Source organism: Podarcis pityusensis (genome assembly GCF_964106645.2).
Source record: "Podarcis pityusensis genome assembly, chromosome: 9".
Classification (NCBI taxonomy): Eukaryota; Metazoa; Chordata; class Lepidosauria; order Squamata; family Lacertidae; genus Podarcis; species Podarcis pityusensis.
The window spans coordinates 9828744-9855137 of record NC_138034.1 but is presented as its reverse complement, the minus strand read 5'-3'; the positions used below and the strand labels follow the sequence as shown (position 1 = coordinate 9855137).

General features: G+C 44.8%; 1 protein-coding gene across 6 annotated transcripts in view; it reads left to right on the top strand.

Annotated features, from left to right (window-relative positions):
* PPARGC1A (PPARG coactivator 1 alpha) overlaps positions 1-26394 on the top strand; it is a 635527-nt gene that overhangs the window by 522360 nt on the left and 86773 nt on the right. For all 6 annotated transcript variants that reach the window (XM_081019911.1, XM_081019914.1, XM_081019910.1 and 3 more), the window contains one exon: positions 3335-3514. In XM_081019911.1, coding sequence (XP_080876037.1) covers positions 3335-3514 — 180 coding nt within the window. The remainder of the gene's footprint in view (positions 1-3334; positions 3515-26394) is intronic.

Here is a 26394-nt window from a genome sequence, read left to right as displayed (position 1 = left end):
TGATCCCGGGGTAGATTTCAGCATAAACTATCAATATGTAAAAACAAAAACAATTGAATCTATAAAACCATACATCTGCCTTACATTGAGCCATCACTGCTCCACCTTGCTTCTTCTTGACTCTTCAGTTTGGTGGCCCCTCTCCAGGTCTCAGACGGAGGTCTTTCCTAGCTTTGTGGACTCTTTATGTCAGCGAATGTATGTATGCAGCACATACACACTACGACCGAGCTATGGGCTAGGTAACATTAAACACCCTTTTCCATACTGCACCTCAAACACGGGCTTTGGACTCCATGTATAAGGCACTTGCAGAAGTTGCGCTACTGTCATCTCATGGTTGCTCCTGCATGGTCCCAGTGACATTTGCAACTGTCACCCACTAAGACTGGAGTGAACATACAGTGACAACTACACTAGCCTCCAGTGGCAGTGCTTTCCCTTGTATGGTAACTAATGGCACCATGTTCATTTAACAGAAGATGCGTACATTGCTGGGAGTGTTGTGGGAGCAACCACCAGATGATCATCTGATAGCCAGCACCACTTCAAGTTATGTATGACACAGGCATTGCAGGATTGGCTGGCCCAGCTATTGGACAAATGGGATACATGCCACAGGATCTTATCCTGCCTAGGACACCCTGGTGTTCTTATTATCATTGCCAGGACACATAACTACTCAGTCCTGGCCTGGACTAGCTGGATTGCCATAGGAACAGGAATGATTGCTTGAGATGGTAAGGGTTGTTGATGAAGCTGTTTGCAACCCATACATTGTCCCTTACCACATCACAAGAAGCCAGTTCATATTTTTGGGGGGAACAAAGGGGCAAATGCAATTCACAGCAAATGTACAGGCCCACTTATGGATATAAAAAGGTAAAGGGACCCCTGATCATTAGTTCCAGTCGTGACCAACTCTGGGGTTGTGGCGCTCATCTCGCTTTATCGGCTGAGGGAGCCGGCGTACAGCTTCCAGGTCATGTGGCCAGCATGACTAAGCCACGTCTGGAGAACCAGAGCAGCACACGGAAACGCCATTTACCTTCCCGCCGGAGCGGTACCTATTTATATACTTGCACTTTGACGTGCTTTCAAACTGCTAGGTTGGCAGGAGCAGGGACCAAGCAACGGGAGCTCACCCCGTCGTGGGGATTCGAACCACCGACCTTCTGATCGGCAAGTCCTAGGCTCTGTGGTTTAACCCACAGCGCCACCCGCATCCCACTCATGGATATATCCATGATCAAAATTTCAGAAAAGGTGGTGCATTTTAGAAAACTTTTTGTGGTTGATTATGTGAATATGGGGTGCACACACAGGCCTCCCTAAATAGCACCCCATTTGCATTTCAATAATCCTGGATGCAGAATACTCTCTAGACTTAGTGTGAAGAAGTAGCTGTATATCTCAGAAGGAAAGAGGCATATCAATGATGTGCAATGGGTGTGGATCTAGTAGAGGTAAGAGTTCAAATAATGGAGGGGAAAGGTGTCACCCTTATTTGCATGCTTGCAGATGGGCAAGGCAGAGTTGGGTTGCCATCTCCAATGCCTGGGGGTAGCCTTATTAGTCTCATTGCCATTGCCCTATTCTGGTTCTCAGTCCACAAAAGAGGAACAGCTTTTACCTACCTCCCAAGACTGTTGTGAAGATGAGGCTATATCTTTCCTATCTCTGGCTGAAGATAAGCTATGAAAAGCCAATTAGTGGCGCTGTCAAGTTTGGCCTGTGAATGGCAAGGTGCTAGCCAACAGAAATATGGTCTGAGACTGTGTTCCTAGCCGGAAAGTGAAGCTATAGATTGGGAGACTCCATAAATGGAATGTGACATTTATAGATATTTGGTCATTACTTGGCAGGTGCCTGGCTTTTTTGTGTCATGAGAAATATTTCAAAATCTGCTTATTATGAGGCTGTTGTAGTTTAGCTTATAGTAGTTTACCCAGAGTTTTGTTACGGCTAATAATTCTGGAACCATTTGGCAGGTTGATGTGTGTGGGGCCAACAGAGATGTGTAATTTCATGTTGCTGTCTTTCCTGCTGATTTTTTGCATCGTAGTTTCTGCTGTGGATTCTGGGCCTTCCTTATGCTAAGTCCAGAGCTTGCTGGAATGGCATGTCTGCTGCAGGAAATGGCAGTCCCAGACCTCCCCTCCTTACCTGGTGGATATGTACTGTATTTTTCACTTTATAAGAGCTTCCCCAACAGCCACTAACTACCGTATTTTTCGCTCTATAAGATGCACCAGACCACAAGACACACCTAGTTTTTGGAGGAGGAAAACAAGAAAAAAAAATTCCGAATCTCAGAAGCCAGATCAGCAAGAGGGATCGCTGCACAGTGAAAGCAGCAATCCCTCTTGCTGTTCTGGCTTCTGTGATAGCTGCGCAGCCTGCATTCGCTCCATAAGACGCACACACATTTCCCCTTACTTTTTAGGAGGGAAAAAGTGAGTCTTATAGAGCAAAAAATACGGTAGTTTAAAGAGGAACAAATGCGTGACAGCCAGCTCCTTGCTCTCTTTGTTGGCTTCCTTGTACAGTGGTACCTCGGGTTAAGAACTTAATTTGTTCTGGAGGTCCGTTCTTAACCTGAGGTACCACTTTAGCTAATGGGGCCTCTTGTTGCTGCTGCTGTGCAATTTCTGTTCTCATTCTGAAGCAAAGTTCTTAACCCGAGGTACTATTTCTGGGTTAGCGGAGTTTGTAACCTGAAGCATCTGTAACCTGAGGCACCACTGTATAGGGGTGGGGAACCTCATAATTCATCTACTTGCATGTTTACTCCTAGGTAAGTCCAACTGAATTCCATGGGGCTTACCTCTGAGCCAACATCCGGAGCATGGCCCTGTCAGCGTGCAATATTATACCTTAAAAATAAACTAGAAGTTACCGAGGGAGAGAGGCACAGGTTTACTGTCTTCGGTTGCTGCCGTGCATCTTCTACTAATGCCTCATTCTGGCTTAACTGAGAGATCAGAAATCGTGGCCTCCCCTCTTTGCTTTTTAAACGACTTCTGCACTTTGGGGGCTGTGAATAAAAAGACAGTGGCTGTTCCCAGCGCAGGAGGGTGGTTTAGAAGGCAAAGGTCAGCCTTTCTCCAACAAGCAGGCCAGCACAGACACAAACACGCTCTGTTGCTCACCTGTGCCAAGTTCCTTTGATACAAGTCAGCATTTTCTTCCCCAAAATGAAGTTAACTCCAGTGACCTGCTGGGTGGTATAAGTGAGTTAACGGAGCTATAATTCTTCTCACGTGCTGTTGTTCTTCACAGTTTCCTCTAATTAATGAAAGCATTTCTGTATCTTTCCTTCCCCTCTTTTCAGTGTGCTGCTCTGGTTGGTGAAGACCAGCCTCTTTGCCCAGATCTTCCAGAACTTGACCTCTCTGAATTAGATGTGAATGACTTGGATGCCGACAGCTTTCTGGGAGGACTCAAGTGGTACAGTGACCAATCGGAAATCATTTCCAATCAGTATGCCAATGAATCATCAAACATATTTGAGGTAAGGAAAAGCTGTTTCACATAAGCATCTTTTTTTAATGACACGGATGACGGTCTTTATCTGCTCTGATTTCTAATGTTTTCAAACTGCAGTGCTTGCAGCTATTTTTCCGATTCCTTGGATATGGCTTTGGATTAGTGGGCGCTAATCCTGTAAAGAAATGGCAAAAATATCAAGATATTTAGGGGCCAGTGTCAGTATTTCAAATGCCCAAACCAAGGGTCTCAGGGATGACAGTTTGGATTTCTAAAATTCTGGATCACTGGATTGAAGCTGTGGAATAACTCGGGGTGAAATTTTGTGGCTTAGGGGTGGAGCCAGAACAGAATCTGGCACATTTTGGCAAAAGGCTGGCAAAGTCAGTTGTCAAAGTAGGACAAAAGGGGGAGTTTTCTGACCCTGCTAGTGATAATATATTGGTTCTGTTTATCAGACTGGTAAAGCACTGGTTGGATGGCAACTCTAGGGTGAAATGCAGTTCAGGAGTGCTTGAGCTGCAAAGTTGGTTTAAAAGGAGGTTCAGTGGGCCTGGGGGTAGCACTGCCTAGATCCTGTCTGCCCCCGCCCCATGAAGTTAACCTGAGCATGAAATTGCAGCACATTCAGCAACACAGTATACAACACTCCTGCCAGCCATTCCCTAACCCCATCCATGTTGACAGCACTGACTCCCACAAATCGTGGAGTGCTGTATTGGCAAAGAAGGAGCAAACAAACGTGTGTGGCAAATGGGCACGCTCTTGCACTGTCACCCTGCAGTAGGCCTGCTGTGGTGACTTCACGCACTCAAACATCTGTGGTGAAGGCGGGAAGAGTACAGAAGTCAGTATGCCCTGAGGATCTACACACATTGCCAATCAACACACTTTTGACTGGCCAAAGCCCAGATGACCTAGAATACTTGTAGCGTTATTGTTAGGAGGCTAGCCAAGGGAACCCATGGACCACTTTCCCCATGCTTACCCTCCCTTCCTGTTTTTTATTCTTCCACTGGCAGAGTTGTGCCAGCAGCAGAGCTACGCCAGCATAAAATAATATGGGTAGGAGACCTGGACCTGGTTTCCAAAAGCAAACCAGAGGTAGAGTTGGAGCTGTTAATTTTGAAAGTTCACCACCACCCTTTCCCTCCACATTCTGGTGCAACTAGTCATGTGGAAATTCCCCCCACCTTCTTTATAAAAATTGCAACCAGCACCGGAGTAGCATGTTCTATATCATCTGGCAGCGAGACGTGAAATAGACAAATTTTATTTATTTGTTTGAAACACTTTCTGTCCTGCTCTTTGGCCAAAAAGGCTCCCAGAGCAGCTTCCATGCAATTAATAAAAACAAGACAGCCCCTGCCTGCAAGCTTTTCATTTGTATCTTTGTCTTTTAGACTGTAAAAGACACAGGGGGGAAGAAGAAAACTGGAAAACTCAGACAGCAGTTCTGAGTTACCTAATAGTTCTTATGACCAGCTAGAATGGAAACAGTTTAGGGAGGGGTGGATCCATATGGAACTAGCCTTCCAGGAGATGCAATGGACTGCTCCTGCTTCTCATCTTTCCCCCTGCCGCTGACTGATGGAAGGGCTTCTGCCAGGTGAGAAGCCAGATGGAGAAGGTCTTTCAGCAGAGCTAATGGAGTCATCCTGCTTCCACCTGCATATCTCTACAACTAAACAAAGAAAAGCAAGCCTGATATGAACCAATGGAGTTGAGACACTCTTTTTGGGGGGAGTGGGGTGGAAAGAAAACAAATTGTTATTCCAGGGTCAAAGTATTCCCATATCATCCCATGTCATGATACTGTTGGCATATTGCTCATCCAGCGGCATGGTGGTCTCTTTCTGACCTGGTGGGCGTTGTTGTGGGGGTATGTTGTGGACCTTTCATTTTCCTGACGGATTTCAGCCATCCTTTGATCTAATAAGGAAGAGGGGTGGACTTTAGTCCCTTTGCCAAATCCCTGGTTGGGGTTACAGGGCTTCCAAAAACCTCTAAGACTTGTCAGAATGGCTTCCCAGAGGCTGGCTAAATGGGCTCCTGATGGCTTTGGGGGAATTTTGTCAAAGCCTTGCTTGCCCTCTGGAATGCAGAAATGGCTTATTTGGTTGACATGATGTTTTCTAGGCACTCTTTGATGCTGATTAGGGCATCAGTGGAGAAAGACTCAGGTTAATGCAATAGGACAGGACGTAGAACCTGCTTTGGAGCCACCATTGTCACCCTACCTGCAACATGGTATGTGTTTTCCCACCATTATTGTGCAGGTACAGTGCTGGCCAGTGAAGGCTTTCTGGGTGGTGATGGGACTTCTATATTCTGGTAACCAAGGTGTGCCTTTGCAAAGTGCTTTGCAGATTGCTTGCATTTTGACTTTACTCTACATTAATTGCAGATAGGGTTCTGGATGTTCTTGCACTGGTCACATTTATGTGTAAAACTTCCAATTTCTGCAGTCTGAGGATGTGGACAGGTTACCTGGTGCATGTGTGCCTCTCCTGGCTGTGGGGTGCTGGCAAGTGGAGGTTCTTTGTGCCTCCTTGAAGAAAGGGGAATTGCCTGTGGCTTTGGGAGTGGTTGTGGCAGGCCCCCTTCAGATTCCACTGATAACTTTTGCCCAGTCTCTGAAGTGTTGTCTTTTGGCAAAATGCTCCAGTGTGTGGCAGCCCAGCTTCAAGCCTTCATTGCTAGCTATGATAATCCAGGATCCCGTATCAGTCTGGTTTACAACCTGTTTGCAACAGATGTTTGCACAATGACTTGCACTGCACTTGGAGGATGACCTGCACTGTAAGATGATCATGGAATACATCATGGTCCCCTCTATGGCATTCAGTACCATGAACTATGGTATCCTTCTGATCTACCTTGCTGACTTGCAGCTAGAGAGTCTGTCTGTCTGTCTGTCTCTTTTCTGGTCCCACTTTTCTGGCCCCCATCAGGTAGAACCCTGTGTCGCAAGAGATCAGGGCCCTGCAGGATCTGACATCTTTCCGCAGGGCCTGCAAGATGGAGCTGTTCCGCCAGTCCTTTGGTCCAGGCCCAGTCTGACCCCCTTCCTTCTTCTTTCCTCTTTCTATGGGAACCTTGTCTGTAAGTGGCCTCTTGGCTCCTTCTATCGCAGACTTTCTCAACCTGTGGGTCCCCAGATGTTGTTGAACTACAACTCCCATCACCCCTAGCTAGCAAGGCCAGAGCTCAGGGATGATGGGAGTTGTAGTCCAACAACATCTGGGGACCCACAGGTTGAGAACCGCTGTATCGGCTCACATGGGACGAGCATGGGTGGCTGGGCCTGGTGAACATTTAATATTCCTTACCCCTACGGTTATGATTATTTTGATTTTAAATGTGATTTTGAACTGTATTTTAATCAATTGTTTGATTTTGTGTTTTTAATGTATTATATATTTAGTGTTAGCTGCCCTGAGCCCGGTCTTGGCCAGGGAGGGTGGGGTACAAATAAATTTATTATTATTATTATTATTATTATTATTATTTATTATTATTATTATTATGGAGCATAGGTCCTGGAAGGTGGTACTCAAACTGTTGCTCTACCCTGAGGTCATTGCTGTAAGGCTTCACCTTGCATCTTTTGCTATTTAACAGCCATGCAGAACCAGCAGGTGAGATAATCTGTGGCTTTTTGGTACCGTTGATGGCACCTAGTTCTATTTCTGCTTTTCATCAAGTACCATGGTGACAGGTAGGGGGTTGCGAATGAGTGTTTGGAATTAGAAGCGGTTTGTTGGATGTGATGAAGGGGTATTGCTGGTTAGGATGCCAGGTGGTCTAGGAACAAGCCCACAGCCTTTCCTAGGTGGGGTTGCATTCTATCATTCTATGGGCAATGGCCAGGGATAATGGGACTTGTAGGCCAGGAACGTTGAGAGGGCAATAGATTCCCCACCCTGTTCTAAAGAAAATATTTATTTGTCCCTCTTACTTAGGTAGGGCTGGGTGAAGAACCCCCGCCCCACAAACTTTGCAACCTTTGTTTGTGGGCTGTGATGCTGGGGTTCCCTTCGATTAGTTGTTGTTGGGGGAGGCTGTGGACATGGGGAAGTTTGCCCATTGTGATGGGTGGGAAAGGGAGTTGTAGCTATAGTTTCCCTGCATAATACGGACAACCCTTATTTTTCCACTGCTGTTCTGGGATCCACAGGAACAGCTGCAGCTTGCTTTAGCTCCCTTGGTCCTTTAGAAGCAAAACTCGGCTACCTTTTAGGAAGCATTTTGTTCCCTATTCCCAAATTTGTGCCTTAATGATACTTTGGCTGTGTGTGTGAGAGAGAGAAGGGGCAGGGAGAGAATGGCAGCTCAACAAGGTGTTCAAGGGAAGAGATGTGTCTGTTCCTGTATTGCTTATTCTGGTTGCCTTCCTGATCAGTTGATTCCTTCCCTTTCTGACCCAGGAGGCAAGAGGTTGATGCTGCAGCCACAGCAATTTTGGGCAACTTGTTCCTCCAGCAAATATTAGGGGGCTGGCAAGCAAATTCCCTTTCGACTGGGGTGAAATCTCTATGTGCCTTGCTTGTGCCACATTACCATCAATATGTGGCAAAGCTGTTTTGAAGGCATCCCTTATTTATTCAAAATAATTTATCTCCTCCCTCCCTCAGGAGTCCAGAGCAGTGTACACTAAACACAGTAAAACTATATAAAAAACAGTAGCACAACAATAAAACAAAGAGCAGCCAAAATCTCCAGATGGACTCAAACTAATTTTAAAAAATGGGGGGTGGGAATGTGATTGACCTAAGCACAAGCACTGAAAGTGCCAAATGAATATCCACTGGAGGTGGAGTGGGCGCTACTGGAAAGTCCCTCTTGGACATTGTCACCTTATAAATACCTGAAGCCCTTTCAGTGGTTTCCAGACTTCCTAAATTCAGGATGTTGTGCTGTGTGTGTGTGTCCAGGACTTGAAGCAGGAAGTCTTTGATCTGATGCTGAGGCTTAGCCTAGTGAGCTGAACTGGGACCATATTTTGCTCATCCCTCAGAGCCCTCATTAAACGCTGAGGGAGTTGTTGACTTTCTGTTAGGGTTGTGATGAAAATTTGGATCCTGTAGGTGGATCAAAGCAGAAGTGAATCTAGAAGTGGCTCTTCTATGCAAACCTCTGGATTCTGTTGGATCAAAGGTAAAGGTAAAGGACCCCTGGGACGGTTAAGTCCAGTCAAAGGCAACTGTGGGGTTGTGGCGCTCATCTTGCTTTCAGGCCGAGGGAGCCGGCGTTTGTCCACAGACAGCTTTCTGGGTCATGTGGACAGCAGGACTAAGCTGCATCTGGCACAACGGAATACCGTGACAGAAACCAGAGCACACGGAAACACCATTTACCTTCCTGCCACAACGGTACCTATTTATCTACTTGCACTGGTGTACTTTCGAACTGCTAGGTTGGCAGGAGCTGGGACAGAGCAACGGGAGCTCAATCCGTCATGGGGATTCAAACTGCTGACCTTTCGATTGGCAAGCCCAAGAGGCTCAGTGGTTTAGACCACAGTGATAACCCTATTGCCTCCACAGAACCAATCTATGCAGGCAGGTGAATCAAGTTGTAATACTCAGACCATTTTTGATTGCAGAACAGGGATCACTTGTTTGAGGTTTTGGGACTTGTGTATTCCTCCCCCCCTCCATTGCAATCTAACACCACCGTTCGTAGGTTGATATATATTGGGGGGGGGGTGTTATTTTTTTTAAGCAACCCAGCACTGCTGCCCTGATCAAATTTGCATGCTGCTTCAAAGTTAAAAGCGCATATGTGCAGACACCCACACACCTACACCCACACAGAAAATGATAATAATGAAAGTAAATATTTTTTTCCGTTTTTATCTTCCAAAATCTTTTCTTCCACTTTGACTTCCTGTCAAGTCCCTTTGCATATATTTTATTTTACATTTGAATGTACACAAAACAATAAACCTTTCTATATAATTTAAATAATACATTCTCAAAACATAATAAATCCTTAATTGTTATCCACCTCCTTTTAGTTCCTTTATCACTCGAATGCTAGCACGGAGTCAAAACTATTATTGTATATGTGTGTTGTTGTATGCAATGTTTGGGAGGAAATAAGACGGTAAATAACAAATAAACCAAATATCGATGTATGTAATTTTTATTTCTTAAGTATATTTAGTGGTAGTATGGCTGTATTGTTTTTTGTAACACAAAATCATTCAATAATTTTTTTTTTTTTAAAAAAAACAAAGTTAAAAGCGCAACAAAAACCTTTGGGAGGTGCAGTCATAGATGGCTTGCATCGTAATGCACTTTGGCACCTTGGATAAGCAGACTGGTCCCACTCAGCTCCCATCCATTCTCCCAAAGCATCAGCTCTCCAAAAGCAAACAGCATGCCTTTGGGACGCCCCCCCTCCCACAGCCCCTGCTTCCCTTCTCCTCCTTGCCAGCCAGCTGTGAAGCTCCCACTTTGCGTCTTTCTCCATGCCAAGCTCTCCCTCTCAAGCACCTCCTTGGGATGGGAGCTCTGTCCAGAAGCTCATTGCTGCTGGTAGAGTGCAATTGGATTTACTTCCCCGTAAGTGTGATTACAGTTTCAGACTTAATCTTCTTCTAACGATTAAGAGTCTGGCCAAAGAACCTTTTTTTTCCTTACTGTTGAGCAGGGGAATGTTCAGCGGTTCCCAAAAGGAATTGGGTGTGTATGCTAAATCGAGCAGCCAAAATGAAGTGACGTGTGTCTTCTTGACCACCAGGTTTACCCTCTAGCACCTTGTGACGTACACTGTCACTGTTTTGCCAGCTTTTCTTTTAAATTAAGGTACAATTAAGCCTTGTCATTTCATTAGAGAAATTTATAGAGATGGATGTATGCAGTAGCTCTGCAAGCTACTACTGTTCGTGTCTTTGAACAGAGATGCATATTCTGTATTCTCACACTTGGCAGATTTAGATTGCGGGAGTGGGGGAATCAAGTGCTTCAAAGCTCCTAAATATTTTTTTAAAAAATACTTCTGCATATTTGAAAGAGGGATTTACCTTGACATGCTTCTAAATGGAGGGAATCCTATATTTTAAAAATTATGTCCTATTTTAAATTTACATAAATACCATGTAAACATTATCTGTCTCAAACTTAATGCCATCAGAATTACCGATACACCTGTTACAAGACAAACAGTGCCCAGTTTTGTTTAAAAGTCATATTGGCTGCATTGTAATTGTTCCTACCTAGTAGTTTTGTGCATGACTATTATCTTCCATAACGTCTTCTTGAAGATATGAACAAATAAAAGTGTTTGATGGATCAGATTACTGCAGGAGTGCATCTTTGTTTAGCCATAGAACATGGAGTGCATCTTTGTTTAGCCTTTTTGTAAAAAACAACAACAAACTAGCAAGAATATAACAGAATATTCTTTATCGGTAACACCAGAAGTAGCTTAATGGCCAAGAGGGGTCCACTATAGAAATCAAAACAGTATTTTAAAACGTTTGCCATTGTACAAAACAACAATAAATGAAATACTGATAAATGCAGGTAATGCAAAATCTGACCATGTAATTGCATAATGCCAAACAACATTCTAAGTTGGCCTCTGACATTGGAGGAAGCCGAGTCTTGTTATTCATTGATGATCTATTTATTTTATTTATTTAACAAATTTATGTACTACTTGGTAGTAGAGAAAACCTCAAAGCAGTTTACAAGGAAGATAAAACCACGAAATAGTCACTAAACGTTTTACAAGCATAATTTAAAACATACAAGAGGTTAGAACAGTAATAGAATAGACTAAAACAAATTAAAATTCCTACAGACTCTCTGGGTAAGCTTGTCTAAATAAGAATGTCTTCAGCAGGCACCGAAAGGAGTACAGTGAAGGCACCTGCCTGATACCAATTTTAACGTTTAACGTAATATTGATGATCATGATAATACACACCGCCTACAGTCTGAAGTGCTTGACTTGCAGCAACTGATACGTTGTGCAAGTCTGCTGATCCTACAGTTTGGTTCCAAGAGTGGAATTTGCCTGTTAAAATGTGGAGAGGTCACATTTTTTTCTGCACAATGTGTGGGTTTGTTGAGCTGTAGCTGTTTCTGTCCAGTGTGCATTGCGAAATATTGCTTGAAGCACTGGTAGATGCTTTGCATCCTATTTGAGGCAAAACAAGCACACATTCTTCTTGGCCCTTATGCAGGTAACTTCAGAGCCAACAGTTTATGTGTTCCTGCCTCTCACCTCTGAATTTGTGACCAGACAGGGTTAGTTTGATCTGACATGGATATTGGAAAAACAGGATGATATTCCTCTAGATTCTGGCCACTTGCTCTAAGGTTTCTCAAAGCTTTGATGCTTACCGTATTTTTCGCTCTATAACACGCACCTGACCATAACACGCACGTGGTTTTTAGAGGAGGAAAACAAGAAAAAAATATTCTAAACAAAACAGTGGATGTATGTTTTTTGTGGTTCATGCTGTGGCCACAGACATGTGATCTGACGGTGAGTTTGGGGTGACCCAGTGCAAAAATCCTGAGGATCCATGTGGATCCGTGCTTTGTAACCACGTTTTAAGTGGGGAGGGAAGGAAAAGCACTCAAGGGACAAGGAGCACGCATGGGGTGTGTGGAGAAGGATGCTGCTAATAATGCAGCAGAGGCTCCTGTCCGGCTTTGCTCCATTAAAACAAGCAGGCTCTGCTTCTCTCCCTCCTCCCCGGCAAGGAAACCACGATAGTAACCACTCTGAGACAAATCAAGAAAAATTGCGACCAACACTCTCCCCCAACAAGCGCAGTGAGGTCAAAACACACACACACACACACACACACAGAGAGAGAGAGAGAGAGAGAGAGAGAGAGAGAGAACTGGCCCTAAAGGCGCAGGGCACTGGAAGTCGCAGGGGCGCTGGGAGAGTGAACGGGAAGCAGGAGAAGGAGCCCTCACACACACACAGACATACAGAAGATCAATCCTAAAGTCGCAGGGTGCTGGGAGAGCGCAGGGGGGCTGGGAGAGTGAACGGAAGCAAGAGAAGGAGAAGGAGCCCTCACACACACACAGAGTGTCAGTTCTAAAATCGCAGGGGTGCTGGGAGAGTGAAGGGGAAGCAGGAGGAGGAGAACGATAGCTCAAGCACACACACACACAGCCCCTACAGTGGCTAATCCAAAATCGGACAGCAAAAAACTGCAGGCAGGGACAGAGAGCAGGGGTTGTTTTAAAGCAGCCAACTCCCTTTAAAGACTATTTACAGAAATACTGCAAAATTAATGAATGTTAGAATGATGTTAGAATGAAATTAAGTGGTTTTAGCAGCAATGTTATAAAGGTGTATGTAAAAATGGATTGTTAACAGGTGAAAATCCAAAGTTATAATATATTAAGTTAAAGGATTAAGACAAAAACAAAGAGGGAAAGGAATTGCTGAATTAACTAATAGAACTGGAATACAAAAAAGGGAGGTGTGAGGAGGTCAGGGAAGCAAGGAAATGAAATGTAAGGCATGGAAAGATTGATGTGTTTTTTAAGTGTTTTTTATATTTTTTCTGTATTTTGCATTTTTTTTCTTTTATATTTCTTTTTCTTTTTTTCCCTTTTTTATTTATGTAATCTTTTCTTTGAAACTTTAATAAATATCATTAAAAAAAAAAAAAGCAGCCAACTCCCGCTCTGCTTCTCTCCCTCCTCCCCGGCTCCGCTAGCTGACAGGAGCCGCTTACACCCGCTTTGCTGCTTCAAAGCGAGCCACGGACTGCTCACGACTGCAGCAGATTCCCCCGCCATCTGTAGGCATTCGCTCCATAACACGCACAGACATTTCCCCTTACTTTCTAGGAGGAAAAAACTGCGTGTTATGGAGCGAAATTTACGGTAGTTAACTTTTGGAGGACCGAAGGAAGGAAAATAAGTCAACAGCTCTCTTAAAACACAATTTATGTATGGCTGCCAGTGATACTGAAAGTTGGACTTCCCCCTCTGATCTTCACAATTTCCTTCCATGTTTCCTTTGTCTTAACACTTTCACTGTACAGTGGTACCTCAGGTTACAGACGCTTCAGGTTACAGACTCCACTAACCGAGAAATAGTACCTCGGGGTAAGAACGTTGCTTCAGGATGAGAACAGAAATCATGCTCCGGCGGTGCAGCAGCAGCAGGAGGCCCCATTAGCTAAAGTGGTGCTTCAGGTTAAGAACAGTTTCAGGTTAAGAACGGACCTCCAGAATGAATTAAGTTCTTAACCCGAGGTACCACTGTATGCAGGTAAAAAAAGGTAAAGGACCCCTGGACGGTTAAGTCCAGTCAAAGGCGACTATGGGATTTCAGTGCTCATCTTGCTTTCAGGCTGAGGGAGCTGGCGTTTTTTCACACATCTTCCTGGGTCATGTGGACAGCAGGACTAAACTGCTTCTGGCGCAACGGAAGCCAGAGTGCACGAAAACGCCATTTACCTTCCCACCGCAGCAGTGCCCATTTATCTACTTGCACTTTGACATGCTTTCGAACTGCTAGGTTCGAACCTGTAACCTGAAGCGTATGTAACCTGAAGCGTATGTAACACGAGGAAAAGAGCATTTTCTTTGCCACTATAGCAGGCATAGGCAAACTCCTGTCCTCCAGATGTTGTGAGACTACAATTCCCATCATCCCTGACCACTGGTCCTGTTAGCTAGGGATGATGGGAATTGTAGTTCCAAAACATCTGGAGGGCCAGAGTTTGCCTATGCCTGCACTATAGCCTGCCCCTGCATGCAGATTACATGACCCTCAGTTGGACTTAATAGAGTTGCCTTTTTACTTCTGCAATAAGGCAGTGTTTGCTGGTTTATACTTTTTGTGTATGGAGAAACATCAAGTCACATGAGCTTCCACCTGCAGTCTGAAGTCGTGCAGTCTAGATGCAGGTTTCCCATCTCGATGAGAGCTAGGCCAAAGTATTCGAGCGACTTACCTGTATAGAGAAGGGTTAAACCACAGAGCCTAGGACTTGCCGATCAGAAGGTCGGTGGTTCGAATCCCCGCAATGGGGTGAGCTCCCACTGCTCGGTCCCTGCTCCTGCCAACCTAGCAGTCCGAAAGCACGTCAAAGTGCAAGTAGATAAATAGGTATCGCTTTGGCGGGAAGGTAAACGGCATTTCCGTGAGCTGCTCTGGTTCGCCAGAAGTGGCTTAGTCATGCTGGCCACATGACCCGGAAGCTGTACGCCGGCTCCCTCGGCCAATAAAGCGAGATGAGCGCCACAACCCCAGAGTCGGCCACGACTGGACCTAATGGTCAGGTGTCCCTTTACCTTTACTTTACCTGTATAGAGCAATTCGACAACCATTCTGTCCTCTCCATAGCGGGGGGTGGGGTGGGTTGGCTTCGGGCTATTCTATGCTTCTTGGAAATATTGGATTGCCTTCCTGTCTACCTAACTGTGCACCTATTTGCAACCGGCACCTTCTCTCTAAATGATGCTTTTCCTGCCATAGCAGCTTCCCAGGCTTTCAGTGCTCTCTATTCAGTACTTTAATACCAGTTTGGGGAAATTGGTACTCTCACTTCTGTACTGCCACTATGAATCCTATTGCACAGTTTAATGCCTGATGTGCATGTGTGTGTACAAGCTTAAGTATATTGAAAGTAATATTTAAACCCATGAAAGGATGTAATAAACACCTGGTATTCTGCGGAGGTAGCTTTGGATACAGATATATGCATGGATGTTTTATATATGTATACATCTGAAGTCAATGTTGGGGTGAAAAGATCATTTATATTTTCTTCTTAAAAAGAGAAGGCATATGCTTGCTGCTCAGGAATAAGTCCCATTGAAATGAGTGGGACTTGACAACCGCCAGTCTCCAGCAGTCCTAGAAACAGTGACGTTTGCAAAAGTAGCATGTGTTGATGCGGTGCAAATTTTACCTATTTAAGAAGACTTTCCCCTGAATTTCTTTCCTATTCTTTCAGTGAACCGAGATTTCAACTGCCACACTGTCATTATCATTGCAGTGAACAATTGAATGTGTGTGTTTATGTTGTGTTCAGCTCAGTCCGAGGTACTTCCAGGACTGTGATGCATGTAAGGTATTTGGGAAACAAAATATAAGCTACTGTGCTTCTCTGTGGGCAGCCAAAGAAGTTTATTACAAGCTGTAAGGATGAGGGGGAACAAAAGGGAATCACAATGGAAGCATACACAGTGTGTCGTTCTTGGCAAAGAGGAAATTTTACAAAGATAAATGACTTCGTATCCATTTGGAATGGTTTTGCATGGCGAAGGCGATGGGGGCTTTTTATAGTCATCTGGGTAATTTGCATAGATTCATACCATAAAGCTCCAATATTCTGTTGGGGGCTCTGCTACTCCTGCAAAGTTATTCATTCAATGTTTGCAGCCAGATTGATTAATGAATTACCAGATCTTGCATAAAACGACTTGGCCTGACTTTTAAACAGCCCCTGATGTTTTCTTTGCAGAGTCTTGTGACTGGCGTCAATGGGTTTCTAGGGGTCTAGGCCTCCTGCGGAGCTTTCTGAACTGGTCTGTTCCAGTATATATATGGATAGATATGTATACGTGTGTGTGCGTGCACGTGTTTTTTAATTCCACTTCTCGATTTTCTCCAAAACGAGTAGCCCAAGGCAGGCTGCTTAAGCAGATAAAATCTTGTGGGAGGGGGCCTCATAGTAAGGCCCTCCACGGCTGCTACCCTTCAGTGCCAACTTGGCATGATTTATCATAGCCATCTATTCGGCACCATAGTCTGTAAGGTGAGTTGCCTGGTGTTACTAGCACAAAAATGCGTTACTGGCTCTCTGAACTTTGAAGGAAAGCCTCTGAGCTATTTGCAAAGTGCTGGTGCTTAGTGAATACTAAATTACATTTAGGAAATAGTCTAGAGCCACCAGTTATACTTCATTTTTATTCTTGACACAGACACCTAAATCAGAGAACAGTAACATTTCAGAGATTATGGAAGCAGTTTGGGTATGTTCCAACGCTATAATAGGATCAGAATTTTAAGGCCCTTTTTTATTATTACCAATAGTCACTTAGTTTCTACTGCAGTGTACTTTGTAGGGAATTACAGCTTTTACTAAAAAGATTAAAATGCTATTATGCAAATGATTGCAGTATGTTATTATGTTTACAAATTAACATCCATGGCTCAACACACAAATTAACTAACTATTCTATCTATATTATTAAGGATTTAATAAAGTAAGTGTTGATAAAAAGGGAGAGAAGCTTCAAATTGTTAATAGGAACTGATTGTGATTTAACGTTGGACTTAAAAAACTCACACACATTGTGCTTAATGTTCTAGATGGGGCAATGGCCAAATGAAGCTCATCGTTGTACTTAAAGGAACGGAGGGTGGAATGAAGAGCAAAGCTGAATGTCCTGAGGTCTTAGCGAACATAAACTAGATTTCTCTAGGCTATATGGCATAACAGGCAGCGTATCTGTAAATCTGAGGGAGGCATAAATGGTTATCCCCAACAAACCCACAGTTTGTTGAACTTTGTAAGTAGGTTATTGCAATTCTAATGACTACGTGTTTCAATGTTTTATATGTCTTTCAAAATGCATCCCACGTACCTAACAGCTTGCATCCCTCCGAAATGCACCTTTTATTATGAAATTTTTGTTACAGCAAATGGGATTTTGCGTGCATGGTATTGCAGTGGGACAAAAGAGGATGTGGTCGAGTTTAGACTGAGATGGCTTTACCAAGAGCCCTGCAAAATTGCTTGTTTCGGCATTTCAGCAGAGATCATAAAGAACAAAAAGGCAACCAGATAATAGCCACTTAGGTCCTAGAGAAATGAATGCATGGAATGTGGCTTTTGGGTAGACTTTGAGAAGCACAGATAGTGCTGTGGGTTTAGGATGCAGATTTTCGATAAGGCAGTTCAGAAGAATAAGCAACTGTAATATTGCTGTGATTTATTCAGTTTGTTCTTTATCGATAAAAGCATTTGTGGGCTACTCCATCCTCTCCCCTATGTTTTTAACATCTATATTAAACCACTGGGAGAGATCATCAGGGGGTTTGGGCTGGATGTTCTCCACTATGCGGACGAAACCACGTCTATCTCTCATTTATATCAGAACCATTCAAGGCAGTGAATGTCTGTGTGAGTATCTGGAGGCAGTTGGAGGATGGATGGTGGTTCATGGATTGAGATTGAATCCTGACAAGACAGAACCACTGTTTCTGGGGGACAGTGGGTGGGTGGGCAGGTGTGGAGGACTCCCCGGTCCTGAATGGAGTATGTTGTTGTTGTTGTTGTTGTTGTTGTTGTTGTTTAGTCGTTTAGTCGTGTCCGACTCTTCGTGACCCCATGGACCAGAGCATGCCAGGCACTTCTGTCTTCCACTGCCTCCCGCAGTTTGGTCAAACTCATGCTGGTAGCTTCAAGAACACTGTCCAAGCATCTCGTCCTCTGTCGTCCCCTTCTCCTTGTGCCCTCCATCTTTCCCAACATCAGGGTCTTTTCCAGGGAGTCTTCTCTTCTCATGAGGTGGCCAAAGTATTGGAGCCTCAGCTTCAGGATCTGTCCTTCCAGTCAGCACTCAGGGCTGATTTCCTTCAGAATGGATAGGTTTGGTCTTCTTGCAGCCCATGGGACTCTCAAGAGTCTCCTCCAGCACCATAATTCCAAAGCATCAATTCTTCGGCGATCAGCCTTCTTCATGGTCCAGCTCTCACTTCCATGCATCACTACTGGGAAAACCATAGCTTTAACTATACGGGCCTTTGTTGGCAAGGTGATATGTGTCCCTAAAGGACCAAGTGTGCAGCCTCAGGGTTATTTTGCACTCACAGCTGACCGTGGAGGCACAGGTCAACTCTGTGTCCAAGACAACTGTTTACCAGCTCCACCTGGTATGTCAACTGAGACTCTACTTGCCTGCCCACTATCTCGACAGAGTGGTACATGCTCTGGTTATCTCATGCTTAGACTACTGCAATGCTCCCTATGTGGGGCTACCTTTGAAGGTGACTCAGAAACTACAATTAATCAAGAAGGTGACTGCTGGGCTGGTCGCTAGGAGGAGCTTCCAGGACCATATAACAGCGCTCCTGAAAGATCTGCATTGGCTCCCAGGATGTTTCCAAGCACAATTCAAAGTGTTGGTGTTGATCTTTAAAGCCCTAAACCGCTTTAGGAAGGAGCATCTCCATCCCCATCATTTGGCCCACACCCTAAGGTCCAGCTCCTAGGACCCTCTGGTGGTTCCGTACCTGCAAGAAGTGAAGTTACAGGTAACAAGGCAGAGGGCCTTCTCGGTAGTGGTGCCCAACTGTGGAACGCCTTCCTATCAGATGTTGAGGAGATAAATAACTATACAACTTTTAAGACATCTGAAGGCAGCCCTGTACAAGGAAGTTTTTTAAATGTTTTATTGTGTTGGAAGCCACCTAGAGTAGCTGGGCAACCCTGTCAGATGGGTAGGGGTGCTACTACCACTACTACTACTACTATTAATAAACAATTTCTTTAAAGAAAAAGAGGCAGTTGGGATCTCTGAGACTAACTGATTTAGATGGGGGGGGGGGAGCGCACAGTGAGGTCCCTCAATCTGATCTCACGTCTTCCAAGAACTCACAAGATGGGCCCTTGGACGTGCCACAATCTCTCAGTCTTGTCTCTCACCTGTACTATAGATCTGGCAGTTGAGAGCATAGTGGCTGGGTTAGGTCACCAAATGAGTTCATCACATTATTTGAACTAGAGTCTTACTGCCTCACACACATAGCTAACCTAGAAGGGGAGTAGGGTCAGCAGCATCTTTTGGCAATGTAAGTTGCAGACCAGACAGTGTTGGAGAGTAGGAGCTGGGAGTAGTCCATTTTCCATTGATTCTCTATGACAGAATTCATAAGTAGGTCTTGCTCAGAGGCAGAATTCCTTGCCTAACTAAGATCACCCTGTTCTGTATCAAGGTATCTCTAGAGCAAAGTATCTTCCAGATCAGTTGTGTAAATCAGCTAAGCTGTATATCCTAAGGGAAACCAAACAATAGAGTTATTTCTTTTCCAATCAACTGGAGAAATTCTATTCTGTGAGGAAATGACCAGCTCTTGCTTCCAGACATTCCTGGACAAATTTCACCCCAATCTTTGCATGTTTTCTAAGGAATTTGAACTCCAATTGCATCCTTAAGCTTCCAGTTAGGCTCTTACTCTGTATTCGTGTGTGGATATGCATGCACACACATGTATGCAGAAGCAAGTAGATATTTCTACTCACATATGATTAATTCAGTACTGCCTATAGGATAATGCTTCTAAACTGAAAAAGGGCCCTTTTGTTGTAGCAATCAGTTAGCATGCATGCTTGATCAGGAAATATCTCAATTTCAGATTGAGAAACTTGTTTAACTTGGTCTTTTTGTGATTTAAATAAATGATTGAAATGGCCTTCCTTTAAATTAAATTAAATCAAATCAATTTGCCCCGTTAGTGTGATGTTGCGGTAAAATGCACTTTGTGCCCCAAATCTTGCATTTAGCTATAGTAATTCTGTGTATGCGACAAGCCCCACATAATCATATGTTTAGCTGCAGTGACCGTGCTGTTGTGTACTTTGAAGCATCAAGGTTTACTAAATAAAGGGGATGGGTGGAGATGCTGTGTCTCCAAAAACATTGTTAAAAAATATGCCGGGCCAGCTGTGCCTAAAGTCTTGTGCCATCAAGTTAGATCTGCGCATTGCTGAAACCATTCTCAAGCAACTCGCTATGTTTTGAGCCAGGAATGTACAGTGTGGAAATATTTATACATTTTTTTCCTATCTAGCTTTTGCAAGGTGTGTTTTGTTTCTTCGTTCTGTTTCCCGAATTGGAGGAAAGGTGCCATTCAGTGTTAGCCTGAATCTGTTGAAGCGAGTCCATGAAAGTTGTTCCTTTTCCATTCACCCCCTGACATTTCTCAGCCAAGTGAGCTTGATGTGGCTTCTTTCAAAGCCTATGGTGGGGTGGGGGGTGTCTGGTTCACAGATAGAAAGATGCCTTAGTGGCATGTCCTGTTTCGTTGCTCGAGGCAAAGTGGGAAGTTATGCTGCCATCACCAGTGGAGGTGTGGCACAGGTATTGATGCTCATATCATAATAATAATAATTTATACCCCACCCATGTGGCTGGGTTTCCCCAGCCACTCTGGGCGGCTCCCAATAGAATATTTAAAACATGATAAAACATCAAACATTAAAAACTTCCCTAAACAGGGCTGCCTTCAGATGTCTTCTAAAAATGAGGTAGTTGTTTATTTCCTTGACATCTGATGGGAGGGCATTCCACAGGGTGGGTGCCACTACCGAGAAGGCCCTCTGCCCCATTCCCTGTAGCTTTGCTTCTCACATTGAGGGAGCCACCAGAAGGCCCTCTGTGCTGGACCTCAGCATCTGGGCAGAACGATGGGGGTGGAGACGCTCCTTCAGGTATACTCCTTCACAGCAATCTCCAGTGGAGATTTCTCCAGTGAAATCTCACCGAAATTGCGTGAGATTTCACGTATGCTGCAAGATCTAGCACCATTTCGGTGAGATGTTGCCAGAAATCAACGAGATCTCACCTGAAATTACTACTGATGCTGGTTCCACTTCTCCACCAAAAGTGGTGGGGCAGGCAGTGAGCTTCACCCTTCCTAATGGCTGTGCTGACGTTGCAAAGTCATAACTTATCATCCAATATGATCCTGTCAAACATGGGCATTGTTGAAGGTGTTCTGGGGGAATATGTGTAACTGCGAGCCCACACGCTAAACCCTGTCCCTGGAGCCTACACCCCCCCCCCCCAGAAATGAGACATGACAACAATGTATGGGTTTAAATTAGGCCACAGCTTTATTGAATTTCAGGTGTAGGAACGTTGGCTTAGGCCTTGGAAGGCATCCCTCTCAACCCAGCCTAGGATGTGCAGGGCAGTCAGGTGCAGTGGGAGGAGACTGTGAAGCGTGAACAGCGTGCCCTCCCACTTCACCAAAGCTGGTTTTTTACCTATATGCCGCCGCTGTAGGGCCAGTGACCACCGCAATCAATCCTTTAACGGGCCCTGCAAACACCGCTGCGTGGGGGTGCATGAAAATGTTTGCCCCCCACCTCGAAGATAGACTGTAGGATACCGACCAAGGCCTAAAACCACCAAAGTTGTGACGAAATGTTACGGGGAAGGCAAAACCTGCCAATGCAGGGAAATTCCTCTCTGGTTCTGAATGCAGCAACCATCTTATGACCATAGCTGACTTAGGAAGCAAGAGGTTAGCCTGCAAAAGGAGACCATGTTATATTTTAGGGAGGGTTGGGTGGGTGAATCTAGCAGGAATGACTGCTCCCCACATTAAATGGGGGGCACCCTTTGCGTGGTTGCGTGCAGCCCCCTAAACCCTATGCGGCACCGTTAGCACAGGCTTGACTTCACCTTCCCCAGGTGGGATACCTGGAGGACTCCACCTACCTCAGCCAGTTGCCCAATCCCACCTGGGGAGATGTTGCCAAGGTGATCAGGCCAGGTAGGGAGAGGGACCACCTGCCTATGCAATGTGGGAGGATCTTAGTGATCTGGACCGAAGAGCATTGGCCCTTTTCCTGGCCAAGATGGGGGCAGGGCGACGGCCACCCTGTAGCAAGGTGGGTGGCACCTGGCCAGGTAAGCCCGCACGGTGTCACAAATTCTGCCCACCTCTTAGACGGGGTGAGCGGAAATTGTGCAAGAAATTGTGTGTGGGAAGCATCGGGGACCGTAGTCCAAGTAGTGCTGAGGACCATGTTCCCTGGCCACAGATGTGACAGGTGTGAGGCATGCCAGCAGTCTGAAAATTCAGAAGACTCATCTAGTAGGTTCCTCCATAACAATTGCCCAGACCGAGGAAGTTCAGCGGGTCTTGCAGCTTCACAGGGCAATGTGGCCAGGGATTGCCTTGTGGCTCAGGATTACATTATAGCTGTCAACTTGCAGATTTGAAAATAAGGGACCAGCAGCCTCAAAAATAAAGGATCAACAGCCAAAATAAGGGATTTTAGTCAACCAGCAGCCAAACAAAGTCTCAAGTGGTGGTTCCCATAGCACAGCAGCCCGGCAAAGGGCATGCAGCAAGGAAAACCACCGTCACCTCTCCGCTGGGAAGCGCTGAGCAAAGGCAAGTCCCCAGGCAACGCGGCCGATTTGATCGGCACAAGGCATGCAAGCTCCACCCCCCAGTCGTTCTTAGACTCCTTATTGGGTGAGCAACGCAGCCAAGCAGCACAGTTGGAGCCTCCCGCCTCCCTGGCCGGCAGGGAGGGAGAGAGAGGAGCTGCTTCCTTTGAAAGCCGGGAAATTTAAGGGACATCATCAATAAGGGACAGCAGCGGGACATGGCGCTGGGATAAGGGACTGTCCTGCCAAATAAGGGACACTTGACAGCTATGGATTACATCATGCTGAGAATTATTCTGGCCTGCATTCATATCCTGGCTCGAACCTCCTGCAGTTCTGCCTTCCAGCCACAGTGCTGTTGTTTCAGGGAGTCAGGAATCCGTTCATGACCTGCGCTGTTCCTGGTTCAAGACCCGTGCGTGACAGCTAGAAGAGAAATGTTCATCCAGGACAAGGCAGCTAAGCTAAAGTAAATGGGTGAACATAATGTCTTGGCTCATGTGTTTAAAACAAACCCCTTGAGGACACTGTGTTCTTGCAAGTCAGATATCTAAATACAAACTGGAGTCAGCTGCCATACAAGCAAAAAATGTATTAGCCTCCCTCCTCATAGGTCATTGCAAATCCTCTTTGGTCACCGTCGCGCTGCACATCTGTTTTAGTGAGATGCAGTTCCTTAAGGTGGCATTTGGAACTTCATAAGCACACAAACAGCCCAGCTATAAATTGCTGCTGCTGGAGTTATTTTGAATAAGTGTATACTGTTTCATATTTATAATGGCGAAGCTTCATAATATTCACAGTGAATATATAACACAGATCAGTTCAATAAGCATGAAATTGTATGTTGTCAGGTTGTCACATAAATAGAGCCATATTCCATGTTACAATAATATTGGACTAAATATTTTCTTCTCCTTAGAAACTGTACAGAGAGCCATGTAAAGGGAGAGAGGAGCAAGCTGCCGCCTTTTCCTCAAGATTAATGCTATTTTAAAAGAAATAATTCCTGGTTGTTTTTAAAAAAGGATTCCCTCCCCCAGCCCATTTGTAGGGGAGAAAATATTTACTTAGACAAATGCTAATTGGTTAAAACGCCTACTTTTTTTTCGCTCCCTAATGCTTCATTTCCGAAGTATCCATTTTTAAGAATTGTTTCCATTTTTGAATTTCACATCGGTACTAATTGCTAATAAATGCTGCAACTTAACCCAGGCACGCGGTCTCCCTCCTGACCCATCCCACTTAGTACTAATTTATGGCAATGCCATTATGGAATGATAAAAGATCAGAGCCAAGTCTAATTTAACGCTCCCCGCCACTTTTGTTTTGCTTGCATATTGTGTATGGTGGTATGTATCAGGAAAAAGTAATGTTGCTTATACACAAAACAAAATCCACAGTAAGTGCTCCATACTCATTGAGTTTTGTGCTGTGGTTAAAATGTCAGGTCAGAGCCAGAGAGTCGCAGCTTCAACTCTCAGCCCAACCATGATGTGTTACTTGACAAGAGGTCAAATGTGGAGGAGAACCATACTGCCTTGTACTTCTTGGATGAAGAACTGATTTATAAATATCAAGTCCGTCTAGTACCTGGATAGCTCAGTTGGTTAGAACACGGTGCTAATAGTGCCAAGGCTGCAGGTTTGATCCCTGTATGAGACAGCTGCCTATTATTGCGTTTCAAGGGGTTGGACCTAGAAGATACTCAGGGTCTCTTCCAGCTCCATGATTCTGAAATTCCCATTCAGGTAAAAACTGAAATTGCCATCAAGCAATGCTATCCACAAATTATACCGCCCGTGCTCTCCAGAATGCCACATGATCAAAACTATGACTGTGCCACAAAGTAGGATATACCGTATTTTTTGCTCTATAAGACTCACCTTTTCCCTCCTAAAAAGTAAGGGGAAATGTGTGTGCATCTTATGGAGCGAATGCAGGCTGTGCAGCTATCCCAGAAGCCAGAACAGTAAGAGGGATCGCTGCTTTCGCTGTGCAGTGATCCCTCTTGTTGTTCTGGCTTCAGAGATTCAGAATATTTTTTTTCTTGTTTTCCTTCTCCAAAAACTAGGTGCTTCTTATGGTCTGGTGCGTCTTATAGAGTGAAAAATACGGCACTTTTTAAAAAGATGAGCGAAGTGACATAGCCCAAGTCAAGCTGCACATGTAGAATATGGCCAAGGAATTAACCCAGCTGCTATCTTTCATCCTATGCAGTGGAAGGAGAATGCAAGAAAGGGTCAGGACTTTTCAGAACAGGAGCAGTAATAGCCTTTGCGCATGGTAGTTGACATCCCCTTGCTTGAGCGAGTGGATGAGATGACAAGTGTGTTTGTGAAAAATTAGCATAAAGAAAAACTGAGAATGAGGGAAATCATTGAGCAGAGGCTGGATACATTTTTTCTTTTCTTAAATGGAGTTCCTACTTCATGCTAGCAGTTTAAACAGTTAAACTTCTTTGCAAGATCATTTGCATTACTCACGGAAAGCTCAGAGTTGCCTTTTGTCTGACTGAAGATCTTGTGTTAAAGCTCAATGTCTTTTCCAAGTTGAATCTATGTGTCAGGGAACTGACATCGGAGCTAGAGGCGGAGGGAAGGCTCTCCAATGATGCTGGAGAAGGGCCCAGCAGGGAGAGAGGCAGCTCTGTAGATGGGGAAGCAAATCAGCGCTACACCAGGGATAAGGAGGGGCTGATGGGGGAATCGGCGAGAGGGCTCCCAGACTCTTCACCGGACACCAGCGGGGAGAGCACGGGTCCCCCGCTACCCACGCCCACCCTGCGCAGAAGACTTCCGCACAGAGAGAGTAGGAGGAGACTGGGTGTCAAACAACTTTTATGTTGGAAAAGATTTAAGAAACTCCCACTGACGGATTCTGCTAGCGACTGAGGCAGCCACGAAGTGAAGGGCTGCCCAGACTGAAAGGTTTAGCAAGGCAACAAAGCCTGGAGAGGCGGCAACTTACGCACGAGGAACCCATACACATCACACTATGTGTTCAAAAGAAAGTACTACTGAGTTCAGTGGAGCTTGCTACCAAAAAACTATGCCTAGGATTGCAGTTATGCTAATCCTAATAACTGGATAGTCTTCTATTGTACTGCTGTTCTTTAGTATGCGTGTATAATTCCAAACCGGAATTAAGATTGCCAGAAGAAATATCAACAACCTCAGATATGCAGATGACACAACCTTGATGGCAGAAAGTGAGGAGAAATTAAAGAAGCTTTTAATGAGGGTGAAAGAGGAGAGCACAAAATATGATCTGAAGCTCAACATCAAAAAAAACCTAAAATCATGGCCACTGGGCCCATCACCTCCTGGCAAATAGAAGGCGAAGAAATGGAGGCAGTGAGAGATTTTACTTTCTTGGGCTCCATGATCACTGCAGAAGGTGATAGCAGTCATGAAATTAAGACGCCTGCTTCTTGGGAGAAAAGCAATGACAAACCTAGACAGCATCTTAAAAAGCAGAGACATCACCTTGCCAACAAAGGTCCGTATAGTTAAGCTATGGTTTTCCCAGTAGTGATGTATGGAAGTGAGAGCTGGACCATAAAGAAGGCTGATCGCCGAAGAATTGATGCTTTTGAATTATGATGCTGGAGGAGACTCTTCACCATGGACTGCAAGAAGACCAAACCTCTCCATTCTTAAGGAAATCAGCCCTGAGTGCTGACTGGAAGGACAGATCCTGAAGCTGAGGCTCCAATACTTTGGCCACCTCATGAGAAGAGAAGACTCCCTGGAAAAGACCCTGA